The 19,404-nt window shown below is 27.5% G+C and overlaps 4 protein-coding genes across 8 annotated transcripts; 2 read left to right on the top strand and 2 right to left on the bottom strand.

The window, feature by feature from the left end:
- Positions 1 to 123: 123 nt before the first annotated feature.
- Positions 124 to 3,782, top strand: LOC105666151 (EF-hand domain-containing protein 1). Its single transcript, XM_048409588.1, has 4 exons — positions 124 to 475; positions 595 to 917; positions 1,055 to 1,503; positions 1,581 to 3,782. The coding sequence occupies exons 1-4, from the start codon at positions 306 to 308 to the stop codon at positions 2,496 to 2,498; spliced, it is 1,860 nt and encodes a 619-aa protein (XP_048265545.1). The 5' UTR covers positions 124 to 305; the 3' UTR covers positions 2,499 to 3,782.
- A 585-nt stretch (positions 3,783 to 4,367) lies between these two features.
- Positions 4,368 to 8,485, bottom strand: LOC100651571 (YTH domain-containing family protein 3). Its single transcript, XM_003398349.4, has 4 exons — positions 8,113 to 8,485; positions 7,984 to 8,011; positions 5,162 to 6,846; positions 4,368 to 5,069 (listed from the first exon to the last, which is right to left on the bottom strand). The coding sequence occupies exons 1-4, from the start codon at positions 8,146 to 8,148 to the stop codon at positions 5,022 to 5,024; spliced, it is 1,797 nt and encodes a 598-aa protein (XP_003398397.1). The 5' UTR covers positions 8,149 to 8,485; the 3' UTR covers positions 4,368 to 5,021.
- A 1,261-nt stretch (positions 8,486 to 9,746) lies between these two features.
- On the bottom strand, positions 9,747 to 12,676 carry LOC100651689 (transport and Golgi organization protein 11). 4 transcript variants are annotated; one of them, XM_012312740.3, is made up of 5 exons: positions 12,550 to 12,676; positions 11,840 to 12,070; positions 11,591 to 11,685; positions 11,280 to 11,431; positions 9,747 to 10,817 (listed from the first exon to the last, which is right to left on the bottom strand). In XM_012312740.3, exons 2-5 carry the CDS (start codon positions 12,063 to 12,065, stop codon positions 10,607 to 10,609), a joined length of 684 nt encoding a protein of 227 aa, XP_012168130.1. In that variant the 5' UTR covers positions 12,066 to 12,070; positions 12,550 to 12,676; the 3' UTR covers positions 9,747 to 10,606. The 4 variants fall into 4 exon arrangements, with proteins under 4 accessions (XP_012168130.1, XP_048265543.1, XP_048265541.1 ...); XM_048409586.1 differs by lacking the exon at positions 12,550 to 12,676 and adding an exon at positions 12,358 to 12,378; XM_048409584.1 differs by lacking the exon at positions 12,550 to 12,676 and adding an exon at positions 12,153 to 12,180.
- A 19-nt stretch (positions 12,677 to 12,695) lies between these two features.
- On the top strand, positions 12,696 to 19,236 carry LOC100652009 (DNA polymerase alpha catalytic subunit). Of its 2 annotated transcripts, none has more exons than XM_020865084.2 (22): positions 12,696 to 12,850; positions 13,117 to 13,305; positions 13,379 to 13,691; positions 13,773 to 14,061; positions 14,124 to 14,540; positions 14,694 to 15,062; positions 15,144 to 15,348; positions 15,427 to 15,695; positions 15,765 to 15,881; positions 15,954 to 16,137; positions 16,207 to 16,335; positions 16,413 to 16,588; positions 16,660 to 16,900; positions 16,958 to 17,097; positions 17,173 to 17,378; positions 17,473 to 17,734; positions 17,829 to 18,003; positions 18,114 to 18,280; positions 18,364 to 18,609; positions 18,681 to 18,756; positions 18,841 to 19,037; positions 19,168 to 19,236. In XM_020865084.2, exons 1-22 carry the CDS (start codon positions 12,835 to 12,837, stop codon positions 19,168 to 19,170), a joined length of 4,386 nt encoding a protein of 1,461 aa, XP_020720743.2. In that variant the 5' UTR covers positions 12,696 to 12,834; the 3' UTR covers positions 19,171 to 19,236. The 2 variants fall into 2 exon arrangements, with proteins under 2 accessions (XP_020720743.2, XP_003398401.2); XM_003398353.4 differs by having other exon boundaries at positions 13,114 to 13,305.
- The last annotated feature ends 168 nt before the right edge of the window (positions 19,237 to 19,404 follow it).

Genomic DNA, 19,404 nt, shown 5'->3' with positions numbered 1-19,404 from the left:
ATTCAATTATATAATTTTATAATTAAAATGATAAGTAATATAACTAAAATTAAAAAACTGTAATAAAATTAAAGTACTGTTAAATCAATATAAAATAACGTTGTTATGGAAACCAATCTAAACAATCTTTTTAACAGCTACAAGTTCAATAGATATTCAGTAGAGATGCTTCTTGAAAATATATTTTATTAAATAATTTAAAATTTAAGATGGAAAATCTACCACTTATACCAGGCTATACATTTCAAGATCCAAATGTAAGTTTGAAAAATTATTTGATTTAATTGTTACAATCATTACATTCAATGAAATTAAGCGAGAACATATCTCTTTTAAAGATCAAAGACTATAGGTTATTACAAAAATTTCATTTTTTAAATGGTTATCGTGTAGTACGTGATAGACACAGTGGTATCGGTGGAAGACCAATAGATATTGCATCTAGTGCTTATGTAAAAGAAGAAGATTCTGTACAGTAAGTGATAAATAAACGCAAAAATATAAAATTCATTCTTGTAAAATCTGATTTGTTCTTTTCTTAATTTTATATCAATTTTCAATCTTTTTGATGTAATGACATTAATTAAAATTTAGTTATGATCCATCATTAACATATGGTCGTGTAAAGGAATACGCATATCGACAATTCATTCCACACTATGCGCTATTTGCGCAGAAATGCCTGTGCTTTAAAGCGTTTTTTCGTCAAGGAGTTTTTAATTCTCCAGATGAACATTTTCGTATACGTCATGTTAATATAATATATCATTTGGAGGATGATACTGTATGTGTAATTGAGCCTGCAATTGATAATGTCGGCTTTCAGCAAGGGAAGCTTGTTAGACGTGATAAAATTATAAAAAATATAAATGGCGACACATTTCATTGGAAAGATTTTAATGTTGGAATTGACGTATGTAAGTTTTAAAAATGTTTCTGCTATGATTGTATTTTCTTTAATAAAGAAAAATACATCTGCATTTATCTTTTATAATCTTTTGACATATTAATTATTGTTTCTTATTTTTTATTTAGCTTTATTATGGGTTTGCAGGTATTTATGGTGTAGTCTATCATATTATTGATTGCGATCTATTTACTAGAGAGTATTTAAATAGCCAAGGTATAGATGTTGGAGATAAGGAAGAACCTCCTGTAGATCCTTATACAGAACTAAGATTGAGCAAACAGAAAACATTAACTTGTATTACAAAAATATCAGATGATGATAGACGACGATTTTTAGAATATGATAAAATGGTATTATTGTTTACTGCAACTTGGGATGACGATATTTATCAGATTATGTATTTCTTGACGGACGATACGATCGCTGTTCGTGAAGTACAAAAACCGAATAGCGGGAAAGATCCGGTACCAATGCTATTAAAAAGAATGAAAGTGCCAAAGGATTGGAAAAATTTACCATCAACTTATCCTGCTGCGTATATGGAATATGGCGATCCAGAGATCATTGAATACTATACACCAAGTGACTTTTTAGTTAGTCTATAAATAATTTATAAATATACGTGTGTATTAATATATTGTAATTTATGTATTTTTCTTTTTAATTGCAGATAGGTGGTACAGTTTTTATATTCAATCGACGATTTTTTTTGCATGATTGTGACTCCTTCACACGAAAATATTATTCAGATATGTTAGGAATAACACAACCGGAGGCAATTCCTTTTCCAACAAAAGATGTTATAGCTGCACCAGAGTATAAACCTCCACCACATATAATCTTCGGTACACCTGAAGATACTTACGTTTCTTGTCTATCATTTATACCGGAACCACCTAAGAAAGATGTCATTCGACAACTTCTTAATTTCCCTAAAAAACTACGTTATTCTATGAAAATAGATATGGTACATCCGGAGGATAAAAGTCGCGACTTTATTTTAGAATACAGTTTAAGTGACGGTACTGTACTCGTACAAGAACTTCAAAAACGTAATTCAGGACGTCGCGAAGGTTGTTTCTTAAAAGCAACATTGGTTGCAAAACCAAAGACTGGAAGAGATAATCCAGAATATTATACCCCTCAAGATTTCTATGTCGGCGCAAAAATTAATATTTTTAATCATTATTTCATAATAACTGGCGCTGATCTCTTTGTGTATCGTTACATTGAGGCAAATCCTGAAAAGTTTCCACAAAAAGTACGAGATAGTATTCGTAATTATTTAGTTAAGCAAAATTTACTTTCCGCCGATATAGGGACAGAAACGGAAAAGATCCAAGATAATGAAGAAGCAAAATTGCAATCGCTTGAACCGTCTAGAGAGACGGTTGCAAGAGATATTAATATGAAAAAATGTATAAAGGATTTTGAAATTCAAACTAAATGTCGATATGAAGGAGAACATGGTGAATTACGACCACGCACACCACCACCAGAAGAACTTTGTCCAGATTTAATAACAAATAATAAACAATCATCTCATCAAGATCCAAGAACATTTACTGAAAACAAAGTAAAAAAGTGAATAAAATGGGATGATCAGGTTCAATGATGATAAAGAAATATTATTTCTGATCAATAATTACGTTCAACACAATATTTTCAACAAATTTACAAATATACATTAATTTATCACACTTTAAAATATGGTTTTCTTAATTTAAATAATTGCTTTAAGTAAGTTAATATTTGATAACGCATGATCATAAAACATCGGTATTATACATGTATTACGTTGAACGCAATTACTACTCAATCTTTTATCATTTTTTAATTACAGAACTTGCAATCAAAACTAAATCAAATTCATATTTTATAAAAAATTCATTGCCTGCATACATGATTTTGTAATAGTTCAATTTGAATATTAAATTCATAGTTCAAATCAATATTTAATCAAGTACAATTATACAATGTAAATACTAAACAATGTAGTACATTACAAGTATACTATTTGCATGTCTGCATATTATAATTCAATGATAATATACAGATACACAGTCTGTATACATTAGCATGTGCTATATTAACCATAAAATAAAGTTTAGATAAACTTTGGAATCCAAACATTTTTAAGCAGAACTCTAAAATGATTGAAAAAGCAACTATTTTCAATAATAATTTCCCATAAAATACTTCTTAGTAAATAGTCTAACAAAATATTTTAGTGCTGTTCAACTGAAATACAGAACTTTAATAGATTTAATTTTTATTCAGTTGTTTTTAGTTATTGGACATTACTACATGTCCATTTTCTGAGCAACTTATTCTACTTGTAAACTATAAATAAGCTAAAGTGATTCAAAAACATTAGCTACAAATTTTTAATATTGATATATTACTTTAATAAAATGTTTGTTTTTTAATCATTTACAATATAAAAACAAGAAAAGAGATTTGTAATGTATATGATTCAGATTCCCTTTCTTGTTGTTTATAATTGAGTATGCAAAAGTAGTTATGATAATATGCATACCTTCATTAAAAAATCTGCATTAAACTACTCTGTGGTTTAATTCATTGATTAATTTTGTACAAACTTTTTAATCAACTCAAAATCTCATGTCACTACTTTGTGATTAATTCTTTGATCATATGAAAAAATGATATTAATTTGCAATGAAAAAGTATTTTTATAAAACTTAAAGAACTCAAATTTCCTTATTTTACTGCTTCTTTTACAATTTTCTACAAATTAATTACTATATGTAACTATGTATATGTAAATGTGTATATATAACTACCAGCAAAATGTAATCAAATATAAGATGGAATCTATTATTTTATATATTTTACTAAATCCACATTAGTTAAGCAATTCTTGTTATATTAGTGTTCAATTTTCTACATATAATTTGTGAAAAATTGTTTAAATTTACTGATATTATTTTTAAAGGAGCCTTTTTCTTAATGGGCATGAAAAGTATACATATTTCTTTTTTTCAATATACAAAAACACAAGGTTTCTATTTCAGTAAAAACAACTGGAATTTATAAAATAATGAAACCATGACAGAAAGTGTATCAAACATTAAAATAAAATAAAGTAACAGTCAATTTTAACAATAAAACTGATATCTCATGAAATTTTCATAAAATAGTACAGTAATCATTATCATATATGTTACTATAGAGTAACTATAATATTATTTTCATATGTTTTAGTTCACTTTTGCAGTCCATGAATGATATAATAATATAATAAGAGGTAATATATATATATAATACACATATATAATTATATTATATATATTTATATATATATTTATACATATTATATATAATTAATGTATATATAATATATATAGTGAATATATGTAATATATAATATATATTAGAATAATATATATATATTATATATATAATTTGCAATAGATATAGAATATGCATAAAATAATCAGTTGACAATAATTTCTATTATTATCCAATGATCAAGCATAATTGTTACACATAAACTTAAAACGTTGTAATAAGCCCTTGCACCTTTATAACAAAGAAAGGTGAGTCCTTTCAGCCACAGGCACCAGGTTATATGTCCATCAAAGTTTAAAATGGTAATTGATTTAAATGACACTTGCTTACAATATTGTTCTCGCATAGATTTTTTCATTATCAACAAAAGTTTAAGCATTTTACAAGGGTTAGTCCATATATTACAGTTTTTTCTTCTGTTCCATATTTCATTTTTCTCTCATATTTAATTTGTACGTTTAAGAAACACCTTTCGATGAATAGCACGCAACACCACACTATATGCTTATAACTGTCAGCAAGGTTACCCAATATCCCTTGAAATTGAATTATGTTCTTCTTCATGGTAGTTATGATCAGATAATATTTATGATGCCGTCGTGACGCTAATTATCATACAAGTTGATTATTTAACAGAAGGAAATAGTCTCAATGATGACAAGTTTTCACAGGAATTAGAAGCCTTTTGTGTATCCAAGAAAGCAAAGGTAAGTAGTAAGACGATAATTAGTCGTAGCATGCTTTCTTTACGATGATTACTATTATGAACAGTATTATATTCTTGTCGTATCCATTGCTACTGGCGTGAACCTCCTCTGCCTCTACCACGACCACCATCCCGATCCTATACAAAGAGATACATTATTTAAAAAAGTATTACCATATAATTAATTTTGAATTTCATTACATTTATAATATCATAATGCTGTTACTTACTTTGCGTTGATGATGTAAATGCGATTGATGAGGATGATGATCCCTTGATAAATCTGAATGTCCTCTATTTCTATGATTGGAAGAATGATGATGTTGTATAGCATTTGATGGAGCCTTACGTTGATCTTCTTCTGCTTGTTTACGTTCATAATGTCCAAAGTCATCAAAAATGCTAGTTGAATGTCGATAAGTATGTAATATACGCAGCACTGTTATGCCTTTTGCATGAGGGACTTCCTGTGCATCCCTTGAATTAGTCACTGGTTTATTTTCATTGTTTTCTAGTCTAATGTGACGAAGTTGCACATTAGGAACATCTTTAACATAAATCCAACGTACACGAAATTGGCCTTTCCATTTATCTTGAGACCATACAGAGCTATTGCTCTTATAATCAACAGGTGACACCATTTGTGCCATACCACAAAAGTGACCAGATCCATTGACAGAAAAGAACAAATATAAAGGCGCACCTTCACAACTGGCTTCTTTATATGCTTGATCCAATCTTTTATTACCATGCTCAGTACTGCACCAAATCTCATATTTAATGGATCTATGAATATCATCCTCAGAGTAAGATTTGATTACAAAAAACCTAGCTCCAGGAGCAGTTTCATCAAATTCTACAGGATTATAATCATTCTTCACTTTCAGCTTATCTAAGACAGGATGCGACTGTGATTGTGTAATTTGCTGCTGTTGTGGCTGCAGTTGTTGCTGCTGCTGCTGCTGCTGCTGTTGTTGTTGCTGCTGCTGTTGTTGCTGCTGTTGCTGTTGGTGTTGGTGCTGTTGTTGTGGGGGCATATGAATCTGCGATTGTGGAGGTGATGGAGGTGTTGCAGGTTGTCTATTCCAACATGGTGGAGGAGGAGGAGGTCTCTGTCTCTGAGCCAGTGGCGGAGGTGGTGGAACAGGAGGCTGTACTTGTGGTGGCGGTGGTGCTGTTGGAGGAGGTGCGGAAGATTTACCTTCACCCCATGTTCCAATGTCCATATTGTGCTTCCCTGGCACAATAGGTGGTGGTGGCATTCCAGCCTTTTTCTTCATTCCTTGAGAAGATGAAAGTGGAGGAACAGGCTTTGCAGGTTGACTTGCAACACTGGCCCATGTTATCTTTCTAGGTTCTTTTGCTTCTGGTTTTATTGATTGATTAGATGAAGTTTGTTCTTGACGTGGAACTTCTCCACTTCCTAATGATAAGCCTTGCACACTTTGTTCAATAGTCTTAATTTCTGTGTTACTAGGTGTTGGATAATTTTCATTTCCACGTGGAGCCTGGTAATAATCCTCATAGCGTGTTTTTCTTGGAGTGCCCCAAGCACTAAAATCACCATTTCCATGAAAATAATTAAAAGCAGGCTGACCAAATGTACTAAAACCACCTCCTGCACTAGCAGAAAACATTCCATCCATGCCATATGCATCGTGACCTATTTGACCTCCATAGCCAGAAAGAAACGCAACAGGGTCTGTTCCATTTGACCAAGTACCATCCCCAGCACCAAATGTTTGATAAGGGAATGAAGTACCTGCATAGTAAGGGCTATATGGATCACCAGTTCCAATTGGATAACTAGAATGATGTGTACTATTGCCTCCTCTCCATGAATCAAATCCAGTATCTTCTCCACCAGCATGTTCTGTCTGTGGTTGCTGCTGGTGTTCTTTAGGACCATTGCTCACTATTAGGATGAAATTTCATTTCATTAATATATAAAATGAACTTTCCTTGATGAAATAGTCTAAATGAATTCTTTAACAACTTAGTTCAAATAATAATTCTTAAATGAAATCGAATATCCCAGTATATTGTTAAAAATATTTCTATTTAATAATTAAATAGTATCAACAAAATATTCTTATGATTCAGAATTTAAAACTATATAGAATATATGGTACAATAACTACACATTGCTATTAAAAATTAAGAAATTGTCTTTTAGCAAAATTTCTTTAATTTCTTAATTTAGAGAAATTTTCCAAGTAATTGCTATAAACAATTCTATATTGAAAATTTCAACATATTAAAATTGGTAAAAACTAAATGTGTTACAAAACACATAAAAAAGGCTTTATTTTATCTTCTAGTAAAAAAACATAATTTCAATAATGAATAATTAAAAATGACACCCTGTTACAAGATTTTGTATAGAAATTGAATTTTGAATACAGTGAAATATTAATTATAATATACAAAATAGTAGGTTACTCTGGTTTAATAATTATATCTCGTATAAGATATTTTATAATATTAACAAATCGATATAAATAAATGATTTTGGTTCTTTTACTAAATTATGTAATATTTTTAATAATTTTACTGTATGACGTAGCCGATATATGAATGCATTATTTTTTAAGATTTTTATGAATATTTCAAATTATCAGTAACATATATGTATATACACACACACACACATATATATATAAGCGAACACGATTCTGAATTCATTAAAAAAAAATACCATGAAATAATGCTATTGATAACCTAACATATCCGATATATACTAAAGCATACAGATAGGTTAATGCACTATGTATATATACCTATATAAAGATCGGCTAAAAATATAGATAACAACACTTCGTATCAGTTAAAAAAAAATTGCGTGCATTAACTTACCGTGACACCGACAGGCATTGATAAAATTGCACACAATAGACACAAACTCGGAGTAAATTATACTATTTGGAGTACAAAAATCTATGCACGCATGCAGTAATTTTTATAATGAACAGTTCATCTGTTTTTAGAATTACACATCGGCAAAAGATATAATGAAAAAAAGAAAAAATCGTAGGAGAATACAAAGTCTCACCTTGACTGTTAGTTTGTCCTTTCATCCGCTGCATTCCGTTGCATGGAAAAATATACAAAATTTAGAATGGCTGTCTTCAGTGAAAGGTATCTGCAGTATAGCGGTGTGGTAGCAAGTCAACACACTGACCTGATTTGAAACAGCACCTGCCAATCCAGTTGACATAACCTATCACACACTCTTGTCCTCTCTTCACAGACGCCAAATAGACGGCTGTGCCTTTAATAAAATAAAGTTTTTCAAACGCAATACCACAATTACATGCGACCAGCGTTATAGCACTCGATGTACCGCGGACACTTCTTTCTTACGGGAAGTCTTCAAACTATGAAATTCGCTGAACCTGAGACCTCCGCGTTATTTTCCCGTAATGTCTTGCCGCGAGAGAGTCTCAGGAATCTTTTTTCGTTACACTTCCAGACAGATAAATTTCCACAAAATCCTCAACTCTGAATAATAACTACGTGACGTACACTGACCTCTCGTATGTATTAACAGATTGTCTAACATTCGCAACAATAAGATCCCTATACGATTATTCCGTCGAACGTGTGTTATCCTATAGTCCGATATGATTGGATTAGATAGATTAAATTAAAAAATATGTTGTTCCTATTATTTTTATATGTACCCTACAGATATATTAATATTATTGCACAGTATGAAAATTTCCTTTTTGTCTTCGTATTTACTAGTTTTCTACTGATGATTAGAGCTAGAAACTAGGGACTCAATGTTGAGTATGGTCGTGTTTTGATGAATTTAGTTCGTAAACATTGTGTAATACAGAATTAATTTACACAATATATGATATGATGCGATATAATATTTGTACACACCATATAGGAAAAATTTCATGTATAAATTTTGGATAAAAATTTCATTTATTGTTTCTATGACTATGAAAATCTAATATAAAGTATATACAAACAATTTAGTAATTTTTTCCTATAATAATTATATTATATATAATGCATTAATATAATATCGAAAACATTTTATTAAGCATTATTAAGTAAGAATAAATAATGTTAAAATAATGTCTAATTTTTATTTTTTAGTACACAATAAAATATAATAAAACATTGATTTTTTATAATATGAATTTAGAAGTGTATAATGTTTTCAATTATATATAATGCCAGAAAGAACTACCGTAACATATTTATGAAAATATCAATCAATTTTTAAATCTTTTTGTTTTAATTCATTAACAAATTTGATTGAAATTATATTTAGTAATTGATATCTGAATATAGAAATAACATTTTGTATATAAGGTTAAAATTTCAATTGTGATATGGTAGTAATAATGATAATAACAATTTAATTATTTAAAACATTAATTTGTTGTGTAATTGTAATTTGTTATACGATAATACAATATAGTTACTGACATTTTGTAATGAATACTAAATAAATAATGCAAGAAATAATATAATATTATTATCATTTTATTTATGCATTTTGATACATTCATTTAATATCACATATTGATAGATATCTACTGAAAATATGCATTAGTTTCTCATTTGATGGATAAATTGAAAATAGATACTTTAAGAAACTTTTTTTTGTTGATGTAAATAAAAAGAAATCGATTGCAAACTTTAAATTTAAAAATTTCAGATGCTAAATTTGCTATGAATTTAACAATATCTTAAAAGCCAAGGTTTATATTACAGCATATAAAAAATCTTTAAAGATGTAAACTATGATAGTTGCAATAAATTTGTAGCACGTGTATTAATAAAAAAAAATTATTACAAGTTTATTATTTATTTATTTTTCACTAATAATATGTTATGTATGTTATAAATGTACAATGGTGTGAATATCATGGCCACAAAAAATACGTCGAACCTAGAATTAAATTAAGTATTCATAATAATTAATTATAATTTTATCAATGTATTGTGCTATAATATAATATTTTAAATTATATATATAATTAAACTACAGTAAATGAGGAAATAGAAATCAAAATTTCAATTTCAATACCTAGAATCTCATAACATCATTTTCCATACTTTTACAAATTTACAATTATCTGTCATATACTGTAATTAAGCCTGATATTTGTTTATAGTTTATCACTTTTAAACAATTACAATTATTCGTGTAAAATGGATTCTTTAATAGATCAAAAGAAATCATGTTCTGCTTATTTGATCATGCAAATTACTTTTTACAAACATACTCAAATTCAAATTCAATTACTTTAAAAAGATTAGTATCGTATATATTCAATTTTTTTACATATATTAAGTAAGAAAGAGTTTCAATTCATAGTAAACAATAAAAAAGAATGATATAAATATAACAAACATTGAATTTTATAAGATTCTTATAGTTTAATTATTTAATTATAGTACTTTAAAAGTTTAATTGTTTAATTATAGTACTTTCATGCAAGTATCAGGAGTAACTTACTTTTGAATATATACGATACATACATTTACTTTGAATATGTTGTAATTTCATATTCAAGATAAAGAGTCTTTGGTTACAAATGTCTTCTAGGAGCAAAGGAGACTCTTCCAGAATGTCTTGTATTTATATGGATAAAGAGCTCCATTTTTTCACACAAGATACAAATATTTTGTATTTTCTTAACATAAATTCAGTTTCTGGTCAACCATGAAAAAGCTTTAAGAATTAAATACGTTAATGTTAACGCATATAAAATTTTTTCTCTTTGTTGACGTTGTAACATCTCAAGTTCGATTGCCATTACTCGACGATTTAATTTCCCTACTTGTCGACGTAAATGTTGTATCTCTTCACTAGGTGGAAGAGAAACATTAAGTGCACTATATGCGGGTGTCTGTTCTCTAGAAAAATAATTATATATTCTCAAGAAAAAAGTAATACATTTATAGAGTGGACCAATAACGTTGATTATTTCAAATGTTACCTAATCGAAAGTTTTATGAAATCGGCGATTGCCACGTTACGTCAGTGCAAACATATTTGAGACACCTCTTATGATGTAAAGTTTGTCATTCTAGTCTTTCTTTTTATATCAAATGATCTTGTATTATATATACTTGAAATTATTGAGATATCTGTTACTTTACTAAAAATGAAATTATATAGTATGAAAAAAGTAGAAGTATCTTCAAAATATGTAAAAACATTCCATCAAGAAAGAAGAAAAAGAAAGAAATACTACTGATACATTATGACTCTCCTCATACTACATACAAGTTTTTTCATATTTTCATATGATCAGTTATTGGTTCACTTTGTATATATAATTTTATATATATGAATTGAAAAGTATTAGTTATTACCTAGCATACCTAACTATTTGCGTTTCTGTAGAATATTGTCCATGTGATTTAGATGATAATGAATCCTTAGTTTCTGTTGGGTATGAATTTGGTTCTTCTTCATCAACTGCCGGAAAATAATGGTCATCCAGTGTCAAAATCCTTGGTGGAGTCTATGAATATAGTAAGAAAATTGTAGATATTATTGAATTCTAATATAGGAAAATGCTAAACCTTAAAAAATATGAGAAAATCTTTACTGATTAAATCATATTTACGAATAAATCTCTAAAGTATATATTTAAATTCATTTAATAACCTTAAATATTTACCTGCACTCTAACCATGCCTGCTTCAGGTGGTAAAACAGCATTTTCTAATGTAATTTCTCTTGGTGGTGCTCTAGTTCCAACATGTTGTTCTTGTCCTAGATTTATTTAATTATATCTAGCATTAACAAGTTTTACCTTACTTATGTATAATTAATGATTTTGTAAAATATATTTTTAATAAAATTATTAACTTGGTTATATAACAATTAACATATAAATTTATCAATAAACAGAAAATTATATATTTACCAACAACTAAAATTCTGTCTGGAACATGCATTTCAAATTTATCTCCTGCAACAATCTGATTCCAGCTAGAACCATTAGTATCAGCTATTTCTTCTTCTGTGTAGTCGCCACTCACACGAATACTTTTTGGTACACGCATCCTTTTGTTAATGTCCAAAGTAAAATTTGGGTCATAAAAATTGTCAGCCTCTCCATTAAAAACAGTAGGACTATGTGCTTTTGACATTATAACTAAAATAATTAAAAACAAAATTCAGATCTGTACTTTTTATATTTTTTACTAAATTTGTTATATTAATTTGTAAAATATTACATAAATAAGTCATGGTATTTTATATTTTTATTTTAGGAGATTAAAAATAAAACGTAATAAATGGAGAAAAGACTTCTTTTTTATTCGATACAATAATTTATACTTTATCAAGCAAAACAAAAGTAAGAGAACTTCCTATTTTTGTTAATTAATTAATTAATTAATTGATAAAATAAATAATCTGATGATTATTATAACAAATTACATGTTTTTAACAATTTCACAGTACAGTATGAGACAATACAATGACGACACAAAAACTATACGATTTAAATCTGCTATAACGGTAACAGAATAAAAATAATTGTGCATCATAAATTACATTTATTAATAGTAGCTGTTACAATAAATTATTATATATGCAAAAAATACTTTTCTTAAATGCTTGAATAATTACCTGTCTGCAACTTTTCGATCGTTGAATACAAACTCTTTGCACGAAGTTGGTAATGTGTTTCTGTACAAAAGTTACAATTGTACCAATCGAGAGTAATCGATAATTAGAAAGGTATCGATTTCAATAAAACTCCCGCCAAAATGACTAAATGTATCTGCCATTAAAACCTTAATCAAGTGCTCTGATTTTCTTTTATGTGTGAATGTTTTTTAATTCTGTTTCCTGTAGTATTAGCTATTTATGATATTTTTTACATTTTGATTTAACAATTTATTTTTGGGAAATATGAGTGACACACAATGTAAGTGTTATAATATTTTAATTCTTTACGAATTTTATTTCTTAATTTTAAAGTTTTACTTACATTTCATTGCTTTTATTGTTTAAATATTTAATTAAATTTAAGAATATTTTGTACCGTTTTTAAATGTTTATTGAATATGGTAGGTTCATTACTTTAAGATATTCTTGTAAAAACTAAAGATGAGAAAGATTTTGAATTGAATTTTGATATAGAATTTGAATTTATAAATGTTTATCAAATTGTATTATTTATGAATTCAGCAGGCAGAGCTAAACGCCAGAAGTTTGACAAAACTGGACGGTTGTCAGCTTTAGAAAAATTGAAACAATTAAAAGGTAGTAAACATAAATATGAAGTTGATGAATTGGAAAATGTTTATGAGGAAGTTGATGAAAAAGAATATAGCAAAACTGTAATAGAAAGGCAAAATGATGATTGGATTATTGATGATGGTAATAACTTTAAAATTATTGTTTTTATTAGAAATAAGAATAAGTATTACAAAATAATTATTTGTTATAAAAGGAGAAAGTGGTTATATTGAAGATGGTAGAGAAATTTTTGATGACGATTTAGATGATGAAAGCATACAAGAAGCAAGAAAGCATAAAGTTGCAGGCCCTAGAAAAAGCAAGAAAGATCATGCCAAAAAGAAAGGAAACATTCAAAATATGTTAATGAATATGTCGTCTAAAAGGAAAACGGATGCTAAATTGGACGATGATACTATTTTAGGAGATTTAATGTCTGAACTAAAAAAAGATGATATCCCGACGCAATCAAAACCAAAAACTGTTTCGAGGAATAAATTTTGTACTACACCAAAATTAAGTGAAAAGTAATTAACTTTTCTATACATTTGACATTTGTGTTTTAATATATTTAATATTACTTTTATAATAATATTATGGTTTCTTAGAAATGTAGAAAAAAAGATAGAGTTAATTTCTGAGTATGAGAAAATACAATGTGATGATAATGATGATGATTTAGTAATGTTTGATAAACCAAAAAAGGTAAACATGCATAAACAAGCAGAATTAATTGCCCAAATAGAAAACTTTACTTCAAATGAAAATAGTAGTCAAACAATTATAGATGATCCTGATAATTCAGAAGCTAGAATATTGAGTATGCAATCAGAAAAAGATCTTAAAGAAACAAGCATCAGTCAAGTAATTGAAACAGAAAGTGAAAATCTTGAAGATGTAAGTTTTATTAATTAATAATATTTTGAAATGATACTTGGACTACATTCTGTTTATTACAGTTCTCTGCAGATTTTGAAGATGACACTATAGATCACAATGAAAAGCCAAAGCCATCTACTAATAAAGAAATTATAAAAAATAAATTAACCATTCAAATGAAAAATAAAGATGCTGAAGAAGAAAACTTTGATTTAGAAAATTTTAATAAATCATTAGATATTGAATTTGAAACACAAATATCAAACATTGAAATGCCTACTGATACTACAGAAGAGTCTTTACCACTTGTAACCAATGCAAACAAAGAAGAAGTATTTAGATTTTATTGGTGGGATGCATATGAAGATCCATATAAACAACCTGGAGTTGTATATTTATTTGGAAAAGTTTTTGTGCCTTCGATAAAAGAATACCGTTCTTGCTGTTTAACAGTAAAGAATATTCCACGAAGAATTTATCTTCTTCCTAGAGTATATGTATGAGTACTCAAGCATATTTTAAAATATATTTATATATACTATATATTATTATTATATTATTAACAATCTTTATATATCATTAAATCTTTATATATTGATAATTTTTCTTCTTTAGCTTTAATAAACTAATTATAGGAATGTAAATTTTAGGTAAAAACATCGTTGAAAGGAAATAATGATGAAGAACAATTAAATACAATAGAAAATGTGTATAAAGAATTTAATCAATTTGCAAATAAGTTAGGAATAAAGGAATTTCGTAGCTGCAAAGTCTCAAAAAATTATGCTTTTGAACAAGAAGGTACTCCAGCAAAGTCTGATTACTTAGAAGTAAGATATTCTGCAAACTACCCACCTGTTCCCTCTGATTATTCTGGACCATCAATAGAAAGTGTTTTTGGAACAACAGTAAATTCTTTAGAGCTATTTCTAATTGAAAGAAATATTAAGGGACCATGTTGGTTAGATATTAAATCTCCATTACCTACTGGTGTACAAACCAGTTGGTGTAAAATAAAGGTATATCAGTTTCATTTATTAATCAAATTTATCACCAGTAAATATACATATTAACTAATCAATTATGTTATAACTGAATAGGTAAATTGCATGAAGATGGAGAATATATCTGTTTTCTCTGAGTCTCAAACTTTACCACCATTAGTAATAACAACACTAAATATACGAACATCTTTTAATGCAAAATTACAACAGAATGAAATAGTTATGATTACAATACTTATGCATCATAAATATCATATTGATAAAGAACCACCAAAACCACCATTTCAACGACATTTTTGTTGTATGATTGTTTATTAAATTATTATTCCAAATGTATATTTTTTCAGTATTTGATATATTTTAACATTATTTCATGTAGTGATTACACATCCACGTGATACATCTTGGCCAAGACAAGCACGAGAAATGCTTTCAAATATTTCATATACTACATTAATGAAATTTGAAACAGAAACAGATTTACTCGAAGAACTGTTAAAAATAATAAATACTGCAGATCCTGATTTATTGATTGGGTATGATTGTGGCTTCCAATTTGATATCTTAGTGCAAAGAATGATTACATTGAAAGTTTCAAATTGGAGCAGGTTTGGAAGGTTAAGACGGTCTATACCTCCTTTAATAAGGGTATGAAATATAGTCATACACATTTATAATGAGCACTGTGTTGATCATAAAGAAGTAAAAATATTTTAGGGAAAAGTAAATTTAAATCAAGCAGCAGCTGGTCGACCTATCTGTGACATACAAATTTCAGCTAAAGAATTAAATCTCAAACTTAGAAGTTATGATTTGCAATCTCTTTGCACAGCGGTAAATATTTAATAATTATTTATATGTGCGACGTTTGTAACTAGAAAAATGAAATCCTAATTATTTTAACAGGTATTGAAGAAAAAAGAAAATGAATGTAAGGAAATAAAATCTGGTGAATGTGCATCATTTTATGATACTCCTAATAAAATAGATAATTTAATTAAAATAACATTAACAGAAGCATTATACATTTTATCTATTGTTTTTGAACTTAATGTTCTCCCACTTGCTTTACAAATCACATGTATTGCTGGTAAGTATATATAAACGTTTCAAATAACATAGATCTTTTAATCAATATATATTTATTTTATTCGTGTAGGGAATGTTATGTCAAGAACATTAACAGCAGGACGTGCAGAAAGAAATGAATATTTATTATTGCATGCATTCCATTTGAAAAACTATATAACACCTGATAAACGTGTTACGAAAAAAGGAAAGAATGAAGGTAATAGTATATTTTTTAAACATATAAACAATTACTACTTCATAATATATTTATCATTAATATTGTTCTATATGTAGAAAATGCTAGTAAAAAGAAAGCGGCTTATGTTGGTGGCTTAGTTCTTGATCCAAAAAAGGGGTTTTATGATAAACTTATTTTATTAATGGATTTTAATTCTTTATACCCTAGTATAATTCAGGAATATAATTTATGTTTTACTACTGTACCTGGAGCTGCATATGCTGAGTATGAGGTAAATTTATTTATTATTATGGATTAAAAACTAATTAATACTTTTAACTTTATTTATAAACATATATGTAGGATTTATCAATTCCTGAATCAAATTTAGAATTTGGAGTAATTCCAACTGAAATTTGCAAATTAGTTGAAAGTAGAGGAGAGGTGAAAAAACTAATGAAAACCCCAAATATTTCACCTGAATTGAAGATGCAATACAATATTAGACAACTGGCTTTGAAACTTACAGCAAATTCTATGTATGGTTGTTTGGGTGCAACTCATTGTAGATTTTATGCTAAAGGACTTGCTGCCTTGGTTACAGGTAAAGTATAGAATTTTATTTCTAAATGTATTTATAAAATATTGGATATTATTGCAGCAAAAGGTCGAGAAATTTTGCAACATACAAAAAGCCTTGTCGAAAAGTTGAATTATGAAGTTATATATGGAGATACTGATTCCATAATGATAAATACAGGTTTATTAGAGTATGAAGAAGTATTTTCTGTTGGAAAAAAGGTACATATTATATCAAAAATATACTTTTTATTTATTTTGTATCCGAAAAATAATACTAATAGAAACTACGTGTAGATTAAACAAGAGGTGAATAAATTATATAAACGAGTAGAATTAGATATTGATGGTGTTTTCCGTTATTTATTACTTTTACAAAAGAAAAAGTATGCTGCAGTTATAATGACAAAATTACCTAATGGACAAATAGAGTTAACACAAGAACATAAAGGTCTTGATATTGTGAGAAGAGATTGGTGTCAATTAGCTTGTGATATTGGAAGGTAAGCAAAATATAGGTAGATTATTAATATTATGTCATATAGACTAAAATATTATGTTATATTTAATAATGTTTATAACAATGATCGTTTTTAGAAAAATTTTGGACCATCTTCTTTCTGATAAATCATGTGACGATAGAATAGAACAAATTTTTAGTATATTACATGATGTTGCACAAAATGTTCGAGAAAATCAAGTTCCTTTATCTTCTTTAATTATTACGAAACAGTTATCAAAAAATCCAAATGAATATCCGGATACTAAACAAGCTCATGTCCAAGTAGCTTTAAGATTAAATAAAGAAGGTGGTAGAATGTGGAAAGCTGGAGACACCATCCCTTATATTATATGTGATGTTCGTGTTTGTCGATTTCACTACTATTTAATATATATATATATATTATTTTTATAAGCACTATTAAACATATAGTCATTTTTCTGTATGTTAGGATGGAACAGAAAAATCTGCAACTGAAAGAGCATATCATATTGATGAATATAAAAAGAGTGATTCTTTAAAAATAGATGTTAATTACTATTTACTGAGTCAAATTTTCCCTATCGTTTTGCGAATTTGCGAACCAATTGAAGGAATTGATGATGTTTTGTTAGCTAAATGTTTAGGTACAATTTTACTTGACATCAATTTTATATACATTATTTTATTTAAATTTTATTTTATATAAATTTTATAATATAGATTTGCATTATATAAATCAAATTCGTTTTCATAGGCTTGGAAAACATTTATAAATCTAGAAGAATAATACATCAAGAACATGCTGATATACCATTATTAATGGAAGAAGATAGATTTAGGTATTGTCTCCCTTTGAAGTTTAATTGTAGAAGCGAAAAATGTCAATCAGAAATTATAATTAAAGATGTTGTAAATGAAGAGGTAAGAAATTAATTATAAAAAATAAGTTTTTTTTCTTATACATATCTTTCTATTTATTTACTACATGTTGAAAAATTACATAGCTTGGAAATCGATTGTCGCTTGCTTCCTGTTCAAATTCAGAATGTAAAGTACAACCATGGACATATGCTAATACAATACAAAATGTAGTGACACTTTCTATACGAGAATTGGTTAACGAGTATTATAACGGATGGTTAGAATGTGAAAATCCATTATGTGGTGATCAAACACAATGGATACCATTAGATTTCGAGTCACTATATCCAATTTGTAGGAAATGTAATGATGGTGATTTACATAGAGTCGTAAGTTAAAAGATTTATCACTGTTTCCAAATATTTTGGATACTTTATATATTATTTATATTTATTTAAAGTTTACAGATACAAAACTGTATAATCAATTGTGTTTTTATCTGCACCTTTTTGATGTAAATCAGTCAAAGTATAAAAGTAACTATCTTCACTTTCTTTTCTCTTTTAAATAAGATCTCAGAAAATTATCTAGCAGTTGATTTTAAATGAATTTATTGTTAGGTTTGTTATCTCAATACCCGCAAGGTATGAGAGAAGCTTATGATTCTCTGAAAGAGGCAGTGGAAAAAATGTTAAGGCGAAATGCATTTTCTGTTGTATGCTTGGATACAATCTTTTCAAACAATGAACAAGAAGAAATATCAAGTTTATGTGCAGGTACTTTAGAAATATCAGATGGGTTAGATAATGAAGAAATGGTAGGTAATATATATTAGAAAAAGTATTGTCATATAATTTATTATTATATAACAATATAAATTAAAAATATTTTTAATTAATTAACAAATACAAAAACTGAACATATAAGTTTTAATTTTCCTGTTTCAGTAAACAATTTAATAGATAATGAATAATTTGTTCCTGTAAGTATATTTCATTAAATTGAACGTTTTTTTATATCTTAATGTCATTTTCCTATTCTTTCTTACAAAAATTATAATGTAAATATTTTTGATATTATTATATGTAAAAATAAAAGACATGAAATATTAAAATAGCAATATAATCAATTTATTTTCTGATTGTACTCCATAGAAAATAAATAGGTAGATAACACTAATAGGA

Source organism: Bombus terrestris, chromosome 10 (assembly GCF_910591885.1).
Source record: "Bombus terrestris chromosome 10, iyBomTerr1.2, whole genome shotgun sequence".
NCBI classification, from domain to species: Eukaryota; Metazoa; Arthropoda; class Insecta; order Hymenoptera; family Apidae; genus Bombus; species Bombus terrestris.
The sequence above is the reverse complement of the archived record's forward strand: the minus strand, read 5'-3'. Positions and strand labels throughout refer to the sequence as shown.

What these genes read in the sequence shown, in the direction of transcription:
- LOC100651571 (XM_003398349.4), bottom strand. Translation starts at nt 8,148, where the DNA reads ATGTCAACTGGATTGGCAGGTGCTGTTTCAAATCAG. An exon ending in AGGACAAACTAACAGTCAAG is followed by an intron (nt 6,847 to 7,983) that starts GTGAGACTTTGT and finishes TCATCCTAATAG; the next exon opens with TGAGCAATGGTCCTAAAGAA. An exon ending in ATTTACATCATCAACGCAAA is followed by an intron (nt 5,070 to 5,161) that starts GTAAGTAACAGC and finishes CTCTTTGTATAG; the next exon opens with GATCGGGATGGTGGTCGTGG.
- LOC100652009 (XM_003398353.4), top strand. An exon ending in CTGCATATGCTGAGTATGAG is followed by an intron (nt 16,589 to 16,659) that starts GTAAATTTATTT and finishes ACATATATGTAG; the next exon opens with GATTTATCAATTCCTGAATC. An exon ending in TTAGCTTGTGATATTGGAAG is followed by an intron (nt 17,379 to 17,472) that starts GTAAGCAAAATA and finishes GATCGTTTTTAG; the next exon opens with AAAAATTTTGGACCATCTTC.
- LOC100651689 (XM_048409584.1), bottom strand. An exon ending in CAGGCATGGTTAGAGTGCAG is followed by an intron (nt 11,432 to 11,590) that starts GTAAATATTTAA and finishes CTATATTCATAG; the next exon opens with ACTCCACCAAGGATTTTGAC. An exon ending in CAAATAGTTAGGTATGCTAG is followed by an intron (nt 10,818 to 11,279) that starts GTAATAACTAAT and finishes TTATTTTTCTAG; the next exon opens with AGAACAGACACCCGCATATA.
- LOC105666151 (XM_048409588.1), top strand. Translation starts at nt 306, where the DNA reads ATGAAATTAAGCGAGAACATATCTCTTTTAAAGATCAAAGACTATAGG. An exon ending in AAAGAAGAAGATTCTGTACA is followed by an intron (nt 476 to 594) that starts GTAAGTGATAAA and finishes ATTAAAATTTAG; the next exon opens with TTATGATCCATCATTAACAT. An exon ending in ATACACCAAGTGACTTTTTA is followed by an intron (nt 1,504 to 1,580) that starts GTTAGTCTATAA and finishes TTTTAATTGCAG; the next exon opens with ATAGGTGGTACAGTTTTTAT.